The sequence below is a fragment of the Macrobrachium nipponense genome, chromosome 26 (assembly GCF_015104395.2).
Source record: "Macrobrachium nipponense isolate FS-2020 chromosome 26, ASM1510439v2, whole genome shotgun sequence".
In the NCBI taxonomy this organism is placed as follows: domain Eukaryota; kingdom Metazoa; phylum Arthropoda; class Malacostraca; order Decapoda; family Palaemonidae; genus Macrobrachium; species Macrobrachium nipponense.
In genome coordinates this window covers 44,586,902-44,608,840 of record NC_087215.1, presented here as the reverse complement: position 1 = coordinate 44,608,840, position 21,939 = coordinate 44,586,902, and the positions used below count along the sequence as shown (strand labels likewise).

Sequence of the window (21,939 nt, the reverse complement as noted above, 5' to 3'; positions counted from 1 at the left end):
GCTGGGCCGCCACCACTGGACCCAAGGCAAAGTCTTTTAAATAAAAGGAAGTGAAAGTTGTTTGGCGTTTCCACACCAGCTTTCAGAATTCTCTCCATAGACATATTCTTCTTGAATGCAAAAGAAGCACTCAAGCCTCTGATGTCATGAACTCTAGCCCTCTCCTAGCTATTTGACCCCCTGTCTTCTGTCATGTAGGCATTCCTGATTGTTTCTCTTAGCCAAAAAGATATTGTATTCCTCGACACTTCCTTTTTGTTCCGTCTTGTACTTATGAACAACCTCCGGCACCCCGGCATGAGGTGCCTTGTCCTTCTTAAGTACTCTCTTATTACCCTGACTGGACACAGAAGCAAATCTTCTTTGTCATTGTCTATGAATTCTGCCAGAGAAGGTATGGAAAAGGGAGTCGAATCTGCCGTCCACTATTGATGGGTTTTGAGTTTTGGCCACGAATTCTGGAACAAACTCAAATACCATTGACTTCCAACCTCTCGAATGCTTTACGATATATGACAGGCCATGTAGTTCCCCCACCCTTTTGGTTGAAGCTAGGGCCAATAAGGGTCAGGCTCCTATCTGTGGACTGGCTTAGTGGTTCGTAGGGGGGTTTAGTCAGACTACTCAGTACCATGGTCAAATCCCAATCTGGGGCTTTTAGTTCCTCTGGCAAACATGACTGCTCAAAACTCTTCATCAACATGGCCAACTCCCATGAAGACAAAATGTCCACACCTTCCATGCGTAAGACAGAGGCTAGAGCAGCCCTGCACCCCTTCACAGCAGATACAGACATATGCCTTTCCGTCCTGAGATATATCAGAAAGTCTGCTCATCGCTGAATAGTGGTACTGAGTGGAGACAAGTTCCCTCTACGACACCAATCACAGTATGCTGACCATTTTCCTTGGTATACCGCTGCAGATGACTTTCTGATATATCCTGCCATCTGCGTTGCTGCTTTTTGTGAAAACCCTCTCGCTCGCAGGAGATACTTGACTGTCTCCACCCGTGAAGTGATAGGGACTTCACCGACTGGTGTTACCTCTCCATGTGCGGTTGACATAGAAGGTTGTTCCATGGGGGTAACTCTCTCGGCACGTCTATTAGGAGTTCCAAGAGGTCTGGAAACCATTCTGCCTTCAGCCATAAAGGAGCTACCAGAGTCATTCTGAGACTGCATTACCCTGTTCAGAACCTGATGGATTAGACAAAATGGAGGAAATGCATAAACGTCCAGATTGTCCCATGGGTGTTGTAGCGCATCTTCTGCTACTGCCTCTACATCTGGGACTACCGAACAATACACTTCCAACTTTTTGTTGTACCTGGTTGCGAATAGGTCTATGATCAGCCTTTCCCACAACATGAGCATCCTGTCCACTATCTGTTGGTGCAAGGACCATTCCATTCCCAGGATCTGATCCCTGCGGCTCAGCTTGTCGGCCACTATGTTTCTTTTTCCCGGAATATATCTGACCCTGATGTCTACTAGGTTCTCTTCAGCCCACTGATGCAGTTGAACTGTCATCACATGTAACTGTTGAGAAACTAGACCTCCTTGTTTGTTTATGTAAGCTACTACTGTGGTGTTGTCTGACATCAATACCACTGATTGCCCCTTCACCCTCTCCCTGAATTCCTGTGGTGCTAGAAACTCCGCTTTCAACTCCAGCACGTTTATATGGAGTTCTCTGTCCTCGTCACTCCATTTTGCTGAAACCATCAGCTCCTCCATATGGGCTCCCCAACCTTTGAGTGTCGCATCTGAGAACAGCAAGAGATCCGGGGAGGGTTGCTGAAGTGGAACACCCACTGTCAGATTGTTGTCCTTCACCCAGGTGATCTACTATTGGTGACCAAAACTCCATCCTCCATTGTAGAGATTGAAGGTGTAGCCTCCCTTGTGGTACTAGCTTCTCCAAGGAAGTTAGAATTCCCAGTACTTCCTGCCACTGACTTGCTAACTGAGTTTGTTTTTCCAGAAAGGCATTCACCACTTGTTTGCATTTCTCTTGGCTTTTATTGTGTCTATAACCATTCCCAGATACACCAGCCGTTGACTTGGATCCAACTGCGACTTCTGATTTATCACAATACCTAAGCTGTGACACAACTGCAGAAGGGTCGCCTTGTCCCCGAGTAATATCTTATTAGCCTGATCCCCTGAGCATGTGGCCATGTCGACATGAGAGTAAACACTCTTGTAAAAACTTGAGGAGACGTTGTCAATCCGAAGCACAGGACTTTGAACTCGAAAACTTTCTCTGCAAGACTGAAGCGGAGAAACTTCCTGGAAGACTGATGGACTGGGATCTGAAAGTATGCGTCCTTCAAGTCGATTGTCAGCATAAAGTCCTTGATCCTGACTGCTTGTAGAACCGTCTTTGGAGTTTCCATTTTGAATCTGGTTTTTCTTATAAACAGATTCAATGTTGACAGGTCTATTACTGTCCTCCACTCCCCGTTGGCTTTGGGTACCAGGAAAATCCTGCTGTAAAAGCCCTTTGACGGAATGGATACTTGTTCCACAGCCCCTTTTTCCATCATCTTCTTCACTTCCTCTTGCAGAATAAAACCCTTCTGAGGTCCCTGAGCATACGCGAGGTGAGGTAATGACTGTTCTATCAGGGGTAGGGTTACTTCGAACGGAATCAAATACCCGACCCTGAGAACATCCACCACCCACTGCTCTGCTCCCAGTTCCTGCCACACCTTCCAGTGATTCGCCAGGCAACCCCCCACTGGTGTGGCTGAGTGATGAGAGGCGCCCATCCTATCGTCTTGAGCCTCTCCCTCTTCCCTTAATCCCCCTTCCTCTGTTATTTCTATTGTGAAAGGGCTGATGAGCTAACTTCTTTGGGGAAGAGGGTCTTGTTGCTCTATTAGGGATGTTATGTCTCACTGGCTTCTTTCGAGGTATTTGCTGCTGCCTTACCTCCACAGGGTTAGCTTGACTGTTAGATATTTTTCTAACTGCCTGCTGTACCAATCTATCGTTAGTGTCCATCCTTCTTCTATCTATAGCCTCTTCCAGTATGGCCTCTGGCAACAGCAATTGCGACTAAGATATCCCCATTCCTCATTGCTAGCAGGGAATCCAAATCAACAGTCCGGCTTAGTCTAGCCCAAACATTGGCACTTAAATTTGTCAAGTACGCAATTGCTTTGGAACCTGATTGTAGTAATCTAATGAACATTGATTCATCCACTACTTTTCTTGTCACTTCTGAGGATACAATTTTTGCCACTGCTGTTGACCAAAGATCCTACCAAGAAGCAGTCTGAAAGATAGAAGAAGCCATTACTTCTAATGTAGCAGCCTCCTGGCAAGTCATCAAAGGGCATTCCATTTTAACTTTATCTAAGGTTAATCCAGGCCTTAACCTTACCACATTTGGGTTAATTTGTCTAGATAGCAAAGGAACCGTCGGTGTCGTACAATATTTCCTATGTTTCATCACTGGAGGGATAAACTAAAATGATCTATTTAATCTTCAGGAATTATCCCTTCCCGCAATCCGTGCGTTTACGTGTTGTAAAATGGACTCTACATGACCTGCACAAGGCAATTCATACGACACCTTGGTATCCTTTTTCAACCCAAACACCATGTCAATCCCCGGAGGAAGCTTACTGGCAGGTGTTTCTGTGCTCCCCGAAAGGTTATTGAAAATGAAGCCAGAAACTCTTGGTTTTCTCCTTTCTCCAGTTCTAGCATACTGTGCTCAGCCACAGGAGACACTATCTCACTCCTATCCTCTGACAAACGTCCGGGTGCTTCTTGACAGTCTGCCCCTATGGCCGCAGCTCTCTGATCTCTCATAGCCGCAGACAGCTCAATCCCAAATAGTCAGCAGGAGAACGAGACCGCCTCACTCCTTCTCTGCTCGCAGAGCTAGAGCGAGAATCTTGCCTATAGTACCTTCAAGATGAAGGCGCTCTCGAAACCGAGCTAATTTCCTCTCTATGACGATTGATATTGTCTCCAATGACCGTCGGAGAATTCGGCCTTGATCCCTCATCTAGGCGGACAACACCTTCCACCAACGTATCAGACTAGGTTTCCAACTCTATTCTTCGTTCTTTTAATGGGAGCCTTTCATCCTTTCTCCGTATTTGAAACGCCAATGTTGATTTCACCAATGGCATTGTAGTCTCTCTTAACTCTTTGTAGTCCCTACTGGCAACTCCGCGTCAGCTGCTAGCCCAGCGACCGTCGACGCTCTCGCTCGTTCAGACTCTTGTAAACGGCTTCGTCCGCTAGCTTTGAACTTACCAGTCACTGACTTCTTGACTTTCTTGCTGACAGTCCTGGCCCGAAGATGAAGAAGAATTCACTCTTCTCCTCTTGGCTCGAGGATCAGTCATGAAATCCCGTATCCCCCAACGCTTGACTGGTACACGCCGTGACGTCACGCCGAGCTAGAGGAAGAAGACGAAGACGACGAAGAATCACGCCTTTTCTTTTTGCCTTTCTTAGCAATTTTCTGCTCTAGATCCTGTAATTTCTTCATTACTGTGTGTACCACCAAGCCAGAAAGTGTATTTGGTTCCGGAGGCAGTGAAGTAGATCGAGAAGCAATAGGCTGTAACGTCATCGCGTCTGCAATGTCGGTGTATGACGCCGGTTGTGACAATCACCAATCTTGTAGGGAGAGACTGGGCGGCTGCTGCTGGCAGCATCCCTGCGTATGCAGCAAAACTACCTCCAACGTTCTGCATTGCCGTAAACATTGAAGTTGTTGGTATAGCCACGGCATTATTTCCCACAAAGAGCAAGGCCGGGGGATGAGGAACATTCAGCGCTGCCAGACTCTGCTGAAATCATGACGCCATATAGTGCGACAGCAAACCCTCCAAGGTTGGTACGCCTGGTAGGCCTAGCACTGCCCACGTACCTTCCATTCTCTGCGCGTCGGGAGCTGCCACCTGGAACAAAGATGGCGATGCTCCCCCCCTCTCTATACATAATTACGGAGCGTAATTATGTATAAAATTACCCAAACCCCTCCTGGAGTTTCCGATAACGAATCGCTAGGAGAAACCGAAGGAGTATGGGACAAATCAAAAGCAGGTGGCGAAACATATGGAGCAGTCTGATGTATTCCCGATACAAAAGAAGCCGGCAACGCTTGGTCATCCAAAGATGGCGCCGTCTCCTTTCTTTTGTACTGGCCTTTCTCATCAAACTTCCTCCACTGTTCCACCGGCCAACCGCGACAAACTGAACAAGGATTAGTAATTGTACATAGATTTTCTCTGCACCTACTACACGTTGGATGAGGATCCGTCGACACCAAAGTTAGGAATCTTGAACACGGAAAGCTACTGACTCCAGGGCATTTCCTTTGTCTTCTCTTCAAAACGGAAGAAGATCCCAATGATGAACAAAAATCTCCATCTCCTAGGATGGATTAATAAGTCTATGAAACATCCTAATCCTTGTAACTCTTGTAATTCTCGATTTATATGTTACTTAAATTTTGCATTTATGAGGAGTGCTGATGCTATAATGCCCCATTATAAAGTAAATGACTGGGCTTTGGTTCAAATTTTTACCACATATTCTACAACTAATACTGCATAAACACAAGTCTTTTTCAGTATTCTTGGAGATCTGAGCATTTAGTTTTGAAAAAAAAGTAAATTTCAAGAAACTGCAGAAGAAAAATATTTTTGGACTCGAGAAACTTGAGGCAATCAGGAATATCTAGAGCCAATTATCCCTATATCATTATAAGCCATTTCCTCTATGACACTACCGCTAGAGAGAATGGGATACTTTAGTGGGTGACAATTATTTTGAATAAACTTGTTTTACACTTTCTATGGGCTTTATTTACAATTTCTCAAACAGTGAAATACCAGCGATGAACAAAATTGTCCATGAGCCAGTCTGTAAATTTCTTTTAGCAATAGTTTCAAGATATGTTTATCTACATATAAGCCAATGGAAAACAGTGTGTGCAACTTACTTGATCCTATCCAGAATCATTCATACAGACATTGTGGTTCACAGTGTTATGCAAACGATGAACAAAATTTGTCAATAAACCAACCTAAAAATTTTGTTAGCATTATCGCTTCAGGCTTTGTTTACAAGCAGTCCCCGGCTTAAGACGTTCCGAGGTTAAGGCGCTTTTCAATATACAGTGGGGCCTCCTTATTCGTGTTCTCCGGATTTGCGTACTCACGGATCTCTCTGGACCATATCTACCCATTATTTGCGGGGAATTCGCCTATTCGCGGGGTTTTCCGATGATAAATAACCACTAATTAGTGTATTTTGAAGTTATTTTCATGCCTAACTAAATTTTTGTGAAACAAAAATGATTTACTAATTTTTAAATATTAATATTAATCAATACTCTATTAGAAAGTTTAATAAGATTAAATGATATCACATAACAACAAAAACAATTCTCTCTCTCTCTTACATAGAAAGTTTAATAAGATTAAATGATATCACATAACAACAAAAACAATTCTCTCTCTCTCTTACAGAGTTGTAAGTTTTTTGTATGATAAATAAATGACTTACTAATTCTCAAATATCAATAATAATGTAAACAGCAATCAACTCATTAAAGAAAATACTACAGTGAATTAGTAAGATTTTAGTTTAGAAATTTTAAAAATTATGTAAGAATGACGGAAATCCCATTCTTCATGCATCTTTCTTTCAAATTCCAGGTCTAAGCTGAGGTCCAAATGTTGTCAAATATATAAAGTAATGTGACAGGAGGGGAGGGAGTATTTCTCTCTCTCTCTCTCTCTCTCTCTCTCTCTCTCTCTCTCTCTCTCTCTCTCTCGTCCCTCTCATCTCTCTCTACTCTCTCTCTCGTCTCTCTCTCCTCTCTTCTCGTCTCTCTCTTCTCTCTCTCTCTCTCTCTCTCTCTCATGAGATGAGAGATTTTTATGGTACACGTATGAATAATGTTTATTAATATTTTCAAACGATAATAATAATAATAATGATAATAACGATAATAATGACTGTAATTACAAAAATTAACAATAATAATAACTGTAATTACAAAAATTATATGTGAAAATATTTTACAGAAATACTAAAATAATCTTTCCATTTCACTCTCTTTGGCGGAGGAGAAGGAGCCTGAGTCTATGAGTTACTCTCTCTCTTTCTCCAATATCATTCTCTTTGTCTCAGAAATAATTCATAATTTCACTCGATGGTCAGATATATGATGTTGCCATTCAATGGTCTCTCTCTCTCTCTCTCTCTCTCTCTCTCTCTCTGTTATTGGCTGTAAGTATAAATCTGCTCAAAAAATTTTTTTAATTCCAATTTACACAATATATTATTCTTTATTCAAAACATTATTTAGGAGTTTTCATGTTAACAATACTCTACAAATTGTTTTCATATACAGCACTTCATAATAATGTTGAATAGCACTTTTTTTATATATATAATTATAAAACCAGTTCCAGTCTGTTGTTGCTTACAGCGCCGTAAGACTGAAAAGACCATTTTAGGACATATGTTGTACCCTGAATCCATTTTTTTATGAATAATATTTAAAAAGCACTGCAAGATTGGTAAGTCGAGTCCAAAGTAACCCGGGGACTGCCTCTATATTGTGGTGGTGCCAAACATCCAGATATCACTGCTGACAGATAAACAAGGGATTACTACCATTCAACCAAAAAAAAATTTTTTTTTTTTTTTAAAGGCATCAAATGACTCATTCCTGGAATGAGGGTTGTGAGACTACACAAGCTTGGTCATAAGAGAAAGAAAATTGTACCTGAAACATTGATTCAGTGAGCTTTGATAATAGTGGCTGACCCAGTGTTACTTCTACGACATCAAAGCAGCATGCAACTGGCAGATGTCTCAAGTACCGCAAACGATTCCTTAGCTCCTCTGTCATAGTTGTGGTTTCCTGAAATAATTTAAACATCGAAGATGATAATTTTATAAGCTTACTAATCAAATTCAGTCTATGTGGTAATGAACATCAGACAAGGATTTAAATTTAAACTTAATTATCAAATTGGGTTATCTAAATATTATAATACCCACTGTTTTAGAACACATCTCTTCAAATATAGAAAATTCCAATATTATACTGTATATACACACAACAATAATCCTATCTAATGGATATTTTATCTAAGTATCCTGCTGTGAGATCAAATTATTAAACAATATACTCACTTTCTCTAGCACCTTTGCTTTGATTATTGGGGGGCAGTTCTCCAATGATCCATATTCTTGGACAAGCATTTTCACATTTAATGAATGCAAATAGATCTGAGCTCCATTACTTGCTTGGTAAAAGAAGAAAGTTGACTTGGGAGCATTTTTTGGACCCTGGGAATAAATTGGACAAAATTAAATATTTCCCATAATACATATTAACCACTGGTGTCAAACTTGCTAGCTCAAAAAGTCAAACAAAATTAAACTTTCAAAACTGAATTATTTATATTGCAACGTAAATGGTCAGCCACATCTAGCCGAATGTTTAAAATTTATTATTTTTATTTTGGTACTAGTTTTCATAGGAAATATTTTTGAGGATATTCTAACCATACCAGACAAAATTATTTTATATTATAACATACCACTGACAAAACTTAATTTTCACACTAGGGCTTAGATTTTCATATCAAAAGGTGAGCACATCACATAGAACTGCAAATTAAACTTGCTACAAATGGAAATGCATACAAGTTCACAATCCCTTATCCAATACCCAAGGGGTCAATTGCGTTTAAATTTTGGATTTTTTTTTTTTTTTATGTTGGAACAAAAGGTTGCTCCGTACATCATAAAAAAAGATAATTTCCAACAAAAAACATTCAATAAAACCACAAAATTTAGAGCCTCAAAAAACTTATACTAATTGAGTACCTAATACAGGCGGCCCTCGGTTAGCGGCAGGGGTTCCGTTCCTGGCCACCGACGCCAAGCGATTTTCGACGTTGAGCGATGTTAAAGCCTACGGCCGCCGCACACCTTCTTTCGAAACTCTAGACCATTGACGTCAAAGGCGCCGTAATCCCACAACGGCGCAATAAGTAAAATTATATTTATGCAGTACAGTACTATAGAATTTACTGTACAGTACATGTGGGTGTCTAGAGTATGTAAAGATATAATAAAGTTTATACAGTGTACGGGTAGCTGTAGTGTTCAGGTTATGATCATTAGTCTTACGATAGTCCGATTTTATGAGAGATCAAATTACAATGGCCTAACTTTATCCATCTTCTAGTTACATAAGTTCAATAACAGCAAAAGAGAATGATGAAAGTATGGTTTTAACGTTATACTCGTTGCGTGAACGTGTACAGCCATGAACAACCGAACGAGAAAAGACCTTTTTTTTTTTTTTTTTTTTCTAAGTACAACCGAACTGGATAACATCTGTTTGGCTTGTATTTCGATCATCGTACTACAGTGCAACATTGCCGTATTTGTTATAAATGGCGTTATGTATAGAATAGAACTGAGATATCTTAATGTAATAACTTTATTCGCTATAGATCAGAGATCAATATAGATAAAGATCAATCGGGAAAATATACCGTTAATTTGTTTAAAACCTAGTTATAACTGAAGCTGAGAAAACTGTTCAAGCTGCTAATGACTATTATCGTACATCGGCAACAAGGATAAAACTGCAGTAAACGTCTGCCATCACACACAACTGTAGGTAAAATTGGGATAAAATCATTTTAATCAAAACTACTGTGCTTGAAAGAACACATTTTACTGTTGGTTTCACGCCGATATAAGATAAATAACGTAAAGTTCGTATTACGATGATATAAAGGATTATTGCGAACGGAATCACGTCATTTTTTACGCAATAAACATGCCGCCAACGTAATCTGTTAACGAAAAAAATAGTAGTTCACATTCACAACGAGACATATTCAATAAATATTTCCACCTAAAAACACGCTGTATAAGGAAAATAACTTTGTCTCATATAGTCAAGTATATAGATATTCGTTTATGCTAACTAGAAGCAAGAGCATTCGCTCAGAATTGTGTTATGGTGAAACAAACTCGTATTCATCAGCTGATTTCAAACCACAACATTGGCCGCTCCGCGGAATACGGGCTTAAGTTTTGGCCGTAGTAATTTTAATATACAATAATATTGAGATACATACAATATTCTTGGATACAGTGAAATAATGTATAACTTTTTAAAGGATTTATGGAAAAGATGCATAATTAATAAAATAACACAATGCATTTTTCGGAACTGGCGGACAAGAACGAACATGAAAAACCATCCCCTGACAACGTGGAGCGTAGTTACAAAGGCTGCCTTAATTTGTATCTTATTTCTGTACAAAAATGAAAATACCTTTACGTAATATATTTTCATACACATTTTAAACATAAAAGCATAAACATTTGAAAAATCGACACATCGATCGCTAAATTTGCACTCTTTTTATCTCGATATTTTCGGTAGAGCGGCAGACAAGAACGAACTTGAAAAAAAACAACGTAGTTGATAGCTTGAAGGGGAGTTTCAAAAGCTGCCTTTTTATCATATTTCTGCACAGAAATAAAAATACCCTATTCGTAATACATTTTCATACACATTTTAAACATAAAAGCATAAACATTTATAAAATCCACACATCGATTGCTAATTGCACTTCTTTTTTTAAATCGATATTTTCGGAAGAGCGCCAGGCGGCGGGCTTACAAGAAAGAACATGAAAAAATATCGTATTTGATAACGTGAAGGGCAGTTTCAAAAGCTGCCTTTGTATCATATTTCTGTACAGAAATAAAAATGCCTTTCACGTAATACATTTTCATACACGTTTTAAACAAAAGCATGAACATTTATGAATCGACACATCCATAGCTAAATTTGCACTTATGTAACTCGATATTTTCGGAAGAGCGGCAGACGGCGGCATACAAGAACGAACTTGAAAAAAAAACAACGTAGTTGATAACTTGAAGGGGAGTTTCAAAAGCTGCTTATTTATTATATTTCTGCACAGAAATAAAAATACCCTATTCGTAATACATTTTCATACACATTTTAAACATAAAAGCATAAACATTTATAAAATCGACATATCGATCGCTAATTTGCACTTTTTTTACATCGATATTTTCGGAAGAGCGCCAGGCGGCGGCTTACAAGAAAGAACATGAAAAAAAAGTCGTATTTGATAACGTGAAGGGCAGTTTCAAAAGCTGCCTTTGTATCATATTTCTGTACAGAAATAAAAATGCCTTCAGTAATACATTTTCATACACATTTTAAACAAAAGCATGAACATTTATGAATCGACACATCCATAGCTAAATTTGCACTTATGTAACTCGATATTTTCGGCATAGAACAGCGTCAGAGGCATATATTTTACCCTAATACCTACGTAATAACTCTCCATAAAATTTGTTAACCCTCTTACGCCGATTGGACGTATTAAACGTCGAGTCAAAATGTCTCCCGTATGCCGATTGGACGTATCATACGTCGGCTCAAAAAAGTTTTTTTTAAAAATTTTTTAAAAAATTCGCGGAGGAAAAAAATACTTATAGCCTACCAGCCGAAAACTTTTGTATCACGCGCCTTGGGGGATGCTGGGAGTTCACGGATCAAGGCGTTGTTTTGTTTACAATCGCTACGCAGGCGCGCAAGCGCGAATTTCTTTCTTATCGCACTAAAAAGTATCAGTGACACATCTCGGAAATTATTTCGTCACTTTGACATAATTATTGCACCATTTTAAATTATCCTTTACATGAAGTATTATATATGAAAATGTGCGCAATTTCATGCACAATACAACTAAAAAATACTCATGATTGTAGCTTTTATCAATTTTGAAATATTTTCATATAAATAACGATAAGTGCAAAAATTTCAACCTTCGGTCAACTTTGACTCTACAGAAATGGTCGAGAAACGCAATTGTAAGCTAAAATTCTTATATTATAGTAATATTCAATCATTTGCCTTCATTTTGCAACAAATTGGACGTCTCTAGCACAATATTTTGATTTATGGTGAATTTATGAAAAAACTTTTTCCTTACGTTCGTGCGATAACTCTTCCGATAAATTTTTTCGTGCGATTGTCCTAATGTTTGCACCCTTTTAAATTTGCCGTTACATAAAGTTTTATATATGGAAATGTGCGCAATTTCATGCACAATACAACAAAAGACAACCCATGGTTGTAGCTTTTATCAGTTTTGAAATATTTTCATATAAATAACGTTAAGTGCAAAAATTTCAACTTTCGGTCAGCTTTGACTCTACCGAAATGGTCGAAAAACGCAATTGTAAGCTAAAACTCTTATATTCTAGTAATATTCAATCATTTACCTTCATTTTGCAATGACTTGGAAGTCTCTAGCACAATATTTTGATTTATGGTGAATTTATGAATTACGTTCGCGCGGTAACTCTCTGAAAAAATCAGAATTTTTTTGTGCGATTGTCGAAATGTTTGCACCATTTAAAATTAGCTGTTTCATAAAGTTTTATATATGAAAATGTGCGCAATTTCATGTAGAATACAACTAAAAATGATTGAAGGTTGTAGCTTTTCTCTTTTTCGAAATATTTGCATATAAATCACGATAATAGAAAAAAACAAAAAAAACCACGTTCGGTCAAATTTGACTCTACCGAAATAGTTGAAAAAACGCAATTGTAAGCTAAAACTCTTACGGCCTAGTAATATTCCGTCATGTTTCTTCATTTTGAAACAAATTTGAAGTCTCTAAAACAATATTGTGATTTATGGTGAATTTTTGAAAAATATATTTACCTTCACTCCGCGCGCCGATTCGCGGCCGCAAGTCTCCGAAATACGTACATGGCATTATCCTAATATTTGCTCCTTTTCATATTAGCCTTTTTATAGAGTTTCATATATCAAAATGTGCGCAAATTCATGAAGAATACAATAAAAAATAATTGAAGGTTGTAGCTTTTTCCATCTTCGAAATATGCTGCATATGAAAAAATATATATATTAAAATTTCGACATTCGGTCAAATTTAACTCGTCGAAATGGTCGAAATCTGCAATTCTAATCTAAAAACTCTTACAGTATCGTAATATTCAATCATTTGTCTTAATTTTGAAACAAATTGGAAGTCTCTAGAACATTATTTAGAATTACGGTGAATTTTTGAAAAAAATAGTTTTTTTGCGTCCGCGCGTTACGAATTCGTACATCATTTTGTGATAATATTTTTCCGGTGTTACTTTTATTGTTTTACAATGTATTATATATCAAAATGATCGCAATTTAGTGTACAATACAACGCAAAAAAAAGTAACTGGTTAGCTTTGACCGTTTCTGCACAGCGTGATTTGAATACAATTATGTATGAATTTTTTTTTTTTCGCTACCATATATCGCATTATTTACATATGATAATGATATTATTTTTCATTTGCTGGATGGTTGCATTCTAAAAGCTTCAGGGCAATGACAAAAAAAGGAGCCAAAAATGAACTCTTAATCTTCAAAAGTACGCGCGCTGTAATTTTTTGAAAAAATTATTTTTTCCACTTCCGCGCTCACTCCAAACCAGGCCCGGCATACGGGAGACGTTTTGATTTTTAGGGCTCCGGCTTAAGAGGGTTAATATAATTTGCATAACCTTTATGGTCTGAATGGCATTTCTACAAATGTATGGACTCGTTAGACAACGGCGCTAGCGGCGCTGTTAACTGAAATTTGTGCCGTAAAGATACCTTTAAAATGCCTTATTTTTTTAATGAATATTTTTAACGACCGCCGTAAAACCGATTCGCCGTTGAGTGATTGCGCTGTTAACCGCGGGCCGCCTGTATACTCATATGACGTGCCATCTCCCGTATTGTGCAACTGGGAAATTTCCACTCCACTAAAATTATTTTATCCATCTCATGCTGCGAGTTCCTATTTTGAGAACGTTAATTCATAAGTTTGGTGGTTCGGCGTGCTTAACAGCTGACCGGAGTCATTTGGGTGTGTGTTGCTACTCAAAATTTTTTTTCTGGGCTCAGTTCGTGTCGCTGTGTGAAATAATCCTTTAGTTCATTATTTCTTAGGTAAATGAGCTAACAATTACCAGAGAATATACAAAATAAAGAAGAGGTCAGTATAACCGACTCGCTCACCCAAAATAAAAGAAGGGTGTCGGTATGGTAACTAGGGCGAGTGAGACCACTACCACGAACTTCTTGCCATTTAGAAATTTCCCACAACAAACTCTCTCAACGAGAGAGCCGACCCACAGAGCGGGGCGGCAACTACTACTACTGCAACCCACGCCAAGCCGACTGCCGCGCCTCTGGTGGCCATCCTTTCAGTTAGCAGACTAGGAGACCCACGTGTTTCGTTTTGCTATTGGTTTTTTGTGTGATTTCGTGGATTATTCGCTACGATGGAACGGGGAGCTATTGCAGCAGCTAAGTTGAGTATCCCGCAAGGTTTGAATTTAGTTTCGTTCCATCCCGGTGCCTGTATTTGCCGATTTTTAGGTATAGATACAGGTTCCCGGTCTGGAGCATGGCGGCATTGTTCTGCCTCATGGTGGTTTGGTTCTCGGTCTCCCATACCTGGAACCTTTCCCTTATTTTTAACGTGTGACTCTAGTCCTTTTTATATTATATCGTTAGGGGAATTAGCCTACCCCTGGTGTTAGGTCATGCATGCATGTCTCTCTACCTTACGTAGGCATTCAGTGTTTCTTGTCCAGACCCTAGCCATCGCTCTTCGTATCGGCTCAGGCTAGCTTTGAGTGGTAGACTTTCTTTCGGGTTAGTCGTACACTCCTGGATATTTTTTCTCTTACTGTATTTTTATTTTCCCCTACTTTTGTTTTTTGTATATTGTGTTTTGGTTAGCCTAGGGCGTCTGGTCTGTTCGTTTAGACTAGGTCTCAGTGGTCCCATGGTCCTCTTTTGCAGTTTGTTGCATCCTTATTGTCAGTTTTGTAGCATCACGTTTGTTGCATCTTCCTGAACAGTTTGGTTGCATTATCCTAGGCTACCGATTCAGTCGGTTGTGTTGTGTTATCGTACCTTGGTCACCTCGTGATCGCGGTACAGCCAGACGCCCGTCCCAGTCGCCTATCCCCCCCCCACCCTGCTCTCCCCATAGAGTAGGGGGGAGGGAGGTTTGTCCTTGCTCGCTCCATCCGGGCCTGACTCCCTCTCTCCCTACACGGAGGGAGTAGGGGAGTCTGGCCAGACACTTGGCTGGGAGTGACCTTGCTCTCCCTTGTTTGCGGTGGTGCTTCGCTGTGACGGAGTTGGGGGGTTGGCCTCCCCTCTCCTTTGTTGCTCCGGCGCTCCGCCGTATACTCGGGAACTGTTTTCGCCCCTCCTCGCTTCCCTCCCCCGTGACGACGGATCTCTGTTCTCTTCCTGGAGCCCCATCGATTACGGGAGGGAGGTACGGTAGCCCCGCCTGCCGGTGGAGTGGATGCGTTTTCAGTTGGTCCTTTTTGCTTTCCACCGTTCCTTCGTCTCCGGCGAGTGCCCTAGGCATTCCTCCGGCAGAGTCGGACAGCGCCGCGCTTCGGAGTCGTTCTCTGAAATTAGTTTAACTTTATTTATGCTTAAGTTAATTATAAGTTATTTATAAGTTACCTTAAGCTGGGTTCCTCCCCTGACCTTGGTGTTTTTCATTCTCTGGCTTACACTGGAGTCTTCATTATTATGCCTTTTAAGGTGATAGGGGAGGGGTTATGCCCAAAAATTTATTATTCTCTGGCATGCAACGGAGTACTAAAGTAGCCTGTGAGTGTTATATCGATACTCATCTATCTTTCCACTTACAGGCTACCAACTGTGAGCACCCGGGGTGCAATGCGGTGCTCCAAGACCCCTGCGGGCATGAGGTCTGCAGGTCTCATGCTCCGCTCGACGACTCACGGCGACTTGCAGGTCTGGTTCCACGAGGCGTGTTCGATCTGCTACGATCTCGTGAGTCAGTTTGTGGACGGGGTAAGTATTTTTTCCATCAGCATATTCATAGGATATGAATTCTGACATATATATTAAGCTTAAGTTTTCTCTGATACTATGATATCTTGGTGATATATGTTCTGATATTGTCTAGACTTAAGCTTATTTTATTCTAAAGGTTGAATCTCAACTTTAGCCTAAAAATCTAATAGACACCCTCTCTTCCAGGCTGCCGCGGTCAGAGAGACTGCTCTCGCAACCTTGAGAGCTTTGGTCGGCGGCTTCGGGAAGAACGCCGCTAAGGGACAGCCCTACATTCTGGAGAAGAGGTTGGCTGTCCTGCTGTTTCCTGGCGGCAAGTCGACGGGGTACGTCGACCCTACTGAGGCAGCCTCGACGATTGTGGCGATCCAACGGCAGGTCGCCCAATGCCTGAAGGAACCAGGCCAGGATATGTCGGCGGAGGTCGCCACTCTAGATCTTAATGTAGAGCCTATGGTAGGCGTAGACGATTTGTTAGTCGAGGTAGGTACGTTGGACGCTCAAGGGGTTCCCTTGGGCGCCACTGGATCTTCTCCTGCTCCTTCTGCTGCTTCCTTCCAGGGCTTTACGGGAGCGGCGCTCACGTATAGTACGCCCGGCGCTTCTGTGGTTCCCAAAGTGAAGGGTCACAGAGCGCAGAAAACTTTAACCAAGACGTCTTCTTCGAGCTCTAGAGGGTCGAAGAGTAAGTCCTCCAAGAAGAGATCCCGTACTCCGGCGGAGTCGGTGGTCTCTCCTTCCCCTACGGTACCTCTAATGAGTTACCCATCTACTTCTGCATCAGTTCCCAGCTTTGATCCTAACGCTTTCTCCGCCGGGATGATGCAACAGATGGGAGATCTAGTAGGGTCGCTGAGGTCTAGCATGGAACAGATGTTTTCTCAGTTGTCGGATAGGATTGCCACACAGGAGAATCTCATGTCCGGCTTCAACCAAGCTCCTCAAGCTGCCTCTCCGGCACCTGGCGCAGGCCTACTCCAACTTCCTCCTCATGATTCCCTCCCTCCATTCTCCATGAACAATCCCTGGAGAGTAGCTTCATATGCTCCTTTCCAGGACGGGTTCATCTCTATCCCAGAGTGTGGTACTCGAAGAATCGAAGACTTCGAGTTCTACCCGGAGAATCTTCAGCCTCCGTTCATTGGCTACGCCAGGCTGACGGAGGCTGCTATGAATAGGGAGGACAAGGTTCCAAAGGAGACAGTGCTTTACTCCAGGGACCAAGCTCAGAGGGAATGGCTCCGCTGTTTTGAAGAGACTGTGTAAACACCAGAATCCAGGCGTTCAAGAGTCCTTTCACCATCTTTACGATGGAGGAAGAGACTCCTCTTCCTTTCATGACAAAGATCACCAGCGTTACCATCCAGGCTGGCTTAAAAGGAGAGCCCTTACCGCAGCTGAGAGAGGCAGACCCCACATCACCCTTACTTCCTTCACTTGGTGATTTGTGGGAAGACCTACCGAACACCTTTTCAGTAGGAAAGCTTAAACCGGACTGCGCGATGGACCAGTTCGGCGAGAAGCTGCCGAGACTCCCCGATAACCTCATTCAGTCTGAGTTTGAGGCTAGGACTAGGCTGGCCAGGTCTCTCAACACGATGGCGATGACTGAAGTAGCGGCGCTATCATATGCTTCGGAACCGCTATTCAAGCTTTTGACCAAATCACAGACTTGTACAGTCCAATCGGACTTGTACGAGTTTGTGGTTGCTAGGGTCAACTGCAGAAAGCATGTCCTTCAGGAAGCAACTATTCGGCATGAGCCGAATAAGTTGCTCTCCTCCAACATTTGGGGGGCCGACCTCTTTCCAGAAGCTATGGTGAAAGAGGTTCAGAACGAGGCCACGAGGCTCAATCAGAGCCTCAAAGACCGTTGGGGCCTCTCCGCCAAAAGATGACAAGATTCTTCGTCATCAGGTAAGAAGCTGAAGAAGTCCAAGAGGTTTCAGCCTTATCAGAAGAAGCCTCAGCACTTCGGTCAAGCTGTGTCTGCGGTACCAGTCGCTCAGCCAGGACAGCCTTCCACGTCGAAGGCTCAGGCTCAGGCTCAGGCTCAGCCTATCTTCCTGTTTTCCCCGCAATCCCAACCTTCCACGTCCTATGCTGTTTCCCTGGCATTTAATCAAGTGTACGAAGGCCAGGCCTTTCAGCACTTCGACCGGTTCGCCAGGGGAAGTAGAGCCAGAGGAGCCTTTCGTCAGAGAGGATCAGGAAGGTTGCTCAACAGGGGAAAACACTTTCGTGGAGGCCGCGGAGGTCACTCAGCTCAACAGCAGTGAGATCTCCAAGGTAGGAGGGAGACTGTTCCTCTTCTGGCATCAGTGGGGGTTCAGCAAATTGGCACAAAGTATTGTGTCGAAAGGCCTGGGTTGGAGTTGGATCGAAGGCCCCCCTCCACCCAGACCATTCCTTCAACTTCCATCGAAGGAATTGACAGAGTATGCAGAGGAACTCCTTCAGAAAGGAGCAATAGCGAGAGTCAAGCGGTTAAAGTTTCAAGGTCGCTTATTCAGCGTGCCAAAGAAAGGCTCATTAAAAAGAAGAGTAATCTTAGACTTGTCCCAGTTAAACTTAGCCATTTGCTGCGACAAGTTCAAAATGCTGACTATCTCGCAGGTGCGGACCTTACTTCCTTGTGGGGCCGTCACCACCTCTATCGATCTTACAGACGCATACTATCATATCCCTATTGCAAGACACTTTCGCCCTTACCTAGGCTTCAAGCTAGGAGACCAAGCGTTCTCGTTCAAGGTAGTTCCCTTCGGTCTGAATGTAGCCCCCAGGGTATTTACGAAGATAGCGGAAGTAGTAGTTCAACAACTAAGGTCTCAAGGGATAATGGTAGTAGCGTACCTCGACGACTGGTTGATTTGGGCACCAACAGTCGAGGAATGCTGCAAAGCCACAAAGAAAGTCATTCAGTTCCTGGAATATCTGGGGTTCCAGATAAACAGGACAAAATCAAGACTCACTCCGGAGTTCCGTTTTCAATGGCTGGGCATTCAATGGGATTTATCCTCTCACAGTCTGTCAATTCTGATAGCCAAAAGGAAGGAAATAACGAAGTCAGTGAAGCAATTTCTAAGGTACAAATATGCTTCAAGGAGAAACCAGGAAAGAATCCTAGGTTCCCTTCAGTTTGCCTCAGTGACAAACATCTTGATGAAAGCCAAACTGAAAGACTTAAACAGGATCTGGCGCTCAAGAGCAAATGTCAGATCCAGAGACAAGTTGTCAACAATCCCGCAAATTCTCCGAAATCGTCTGCGTCCTTGGACAAAGATGAAGAATCTGTCCATGTCAGTGCCTCTTCAATTCCCTCCTCCGGGAATCACTATCCACACAGACGCTTCATTAAGCGGCTGGGGAGGATATTCTCAATTCAAGAAAGTTCAAGGAACTTGGTCACTCCAATTCCGCCAGCTCCACATAAATGTATTGGAAGCAATGGCAGTGTTCTTAACCCTGAAGAGGCTCCTTCCACCAAAGAACTCTCATGTAAAGTTAGTTCTGGACAGCGCAGTAGTAGTTCACTGCATAAGCAGGGGAGGCTCCAAGTCAAGACACCTGAATCATGTCATGGTAGCCATCTTTTCCCTGGCGGACAAGTTCAGTTGGCACCTCTCCTCCACCCATCTGGCGGGAGTGAGGAATGTTATAGCAGACGCTCTATCCTGGTCAGTTCCACTGGAGTCGGAATGGTCGCTGGACAACAGATCGTTCCAATGGATACACCGGAGGGTACCAGGTCTACAAGTAGATCTGTTTGCCTCTCAAGCGAACCACAAACTTCCATGTTATGTGGCTCCCAACCTGGACCCTCTGGCCTATGCCACAGACGCTCTATCCATAGACTGGAACAAGTGGAAAAAGATTTACATCTTTCCTCCGGTGAATCTTCTCCTGAAAGTTCTGAGCAAACTCGGGACTTTCAACGGTCAAGTAGCTCTAGTAGCACCGGACTGGCCGAAGAGCAATTGGTATCCCCTGCTGCTGGAATTGGGTCTTCGTCCCCTTCGGATTCCCAATCCCAGACTCTCCCAGTCGGTACAAATGAAGACTGTGTTCGCTTCCTCAGGAATTCTCAAAGCCCTAACTTTATGGACTTCATGAAGTTTGCGGCCAAGAGGGATGCAAATATAGATCCACAAAATATCCTCTTCTTAGAATCAGATAAAAGGGATTCAACTTTGAGGCAGTATGACGCTGCAGTTAGAAAGTTGGCATCTTTCCTGAGAGAATCGGACATCAGAATCATGACAGTCAATTCAGCTATATCCTTTTTCAGATCCTTGTTTGAAAAAGGGTTCGCAGCTAGCACTATTACGACAAACAAGTCAGCCTTGAAGATCTTTCAGTTGGGTTTTAACATAGACTTAACAGACTCCTACTTTTCGTCTATTCCCAAGGCTTGTGCTAGGCTTAGACCTTCTTTAAGGCCTACTTCAGTGTCATGGTTTCTGAATGATGTTCTAAAACTGGCTTCAGATACAGATAATACGACATGTTCATTCATAATGCTCTTAAGAAAAACATTATTTTTATTAAGCTTGGCTTCAGGAGCTAGAATTTCAGAACTGTCGGCGCTATCCAGAGATTCGGGTCATGTAGAATTTCTCCCCTCAGGAGAAGTTCTGCTTTCTCCGGATCGCAGCTTTTTAGCAAAAAATGAGGATCCTTTGTTGAGGTGGGAACCATGGAAAGTCATTCCCCTTCCCCAAGACCTTTCTCTTTGTCCAGTGATGACCTTGCGAGCCTTTCTGTCTAGGACAACCTCCTCCTCTTCGGGTCCCCTCTTTAGGAGAGAAAAAGGTGGAACCTTAGCAATTAAAGGTATAAGACAACAGATCCTCTACTTTATTAAACAGGCTAACCCTGAATCTTTCCCTAAGGCAGTTGCCATCTCAATTAATTATTTTCAACATATGAATTTTGATGATTTGAAAAAGTATACTGGATGGAAATCGCCGACAGTATTTAAGCATCACTACTTGAAGTCTTTGGAATCTCTGAAATTTTCAGCAGTAGCAGTGGGAAACATAGTTTCCCCTGACTCTGCCCAGTAGTATAGTTGAAGATCCAGATCTCCTTTCTACCTACCTTACCTAACATTTTGTCTAGCCTACCATATTGCTCTACACTTTGTCTCGAGCCTTAGCTGCTCACATGATTGCTTGGTGGTGTGTCCCTTATTTTTGTGCTAGGGTCACCCACAAATGTTTGTATATATTTATCATTACGAGTGTGGTCCCCTTATTTTTATGCTAGGGTTCCACACACTCATTTTACGATGGTTTGTTGCCTTATGGCTTTGTATATATGAATTCATTAAGTGTGTTGTTTTATGTTATTATCCCACACACATGGTAATTTACATATTCAGACTTGTGATTTGTTTAAATACTTTTGTAAATATTTTATAGCTATAAGTTAATTTATTTCTATTATCCCTTATTCAGAAATTGTCTGAAAAGACTGTATGAATATTCCAATTTTATTTCAATTATAGTATTTTAGTTAAGTTTTTAGTTTTATCGAGACCCTCTGTACTTCAATCTTGTGCTATTTCTCTGGTACTATTTCACACAGCGACACGAAGTGAGCCCAGAAAAAGGATTTTGACGTAGGAAAAATCTATTTCTGGGCGATTGGTTCGTGTCGCCCAGTGAAATCCCTCCTCTTCCCAACCCTTCGCCCAAGATTGATTGCTAACTTCAGGATGGCCACCAGAGGCGCGGCAGTCGGCTTGGCGTGGGTTGCAGTAGTAGTAGTTGCTGCCCCGCTCTGTGGGTCGGCTCTCTCGTTGAGGGAGTTTGTTGTGGGAAATTTCTAAATGGCAAGAAGTTCGTGGTAGTGGTCTCACTCGCCCTAGTTACCATACCAACACCCTTCTTTTATTTTGGGTGAGCGAGTCAGTTATACTGACCTCTTCTTTATTTTGTTTATTCTCTGGT

General features: G+C 41.9%; 1 protein-coding gene across 1 annotated transcript in view; it reads right to left on the bottom strand.

The window, feature by feature from the left end:
• LOC135200241 (E3 ubiquitin-protein ligase RNF10-like) overlaps positions 1–21,939 on the bottom strand; it is a 156,894-nt gene that overhangs the window by 55,020 nt on the left and 79,935 nt on the right. The window contains exons 8-9 of the mRNA XM_064228690.1: positions 8,189–8,344; positions 7,776–7,913 (exon numbers count right to left, since the gene is read on the bottom strand). Of these exons, the coding sequence (XP_064084760.1) occupies positions 7,776–7,913; positions 8,189–8,344 (294 nt within the window). The remainder of the gene's footprint in view (positions 1–7,775; positions 7,914–8,188; positions 8,345–21,939) is intronic.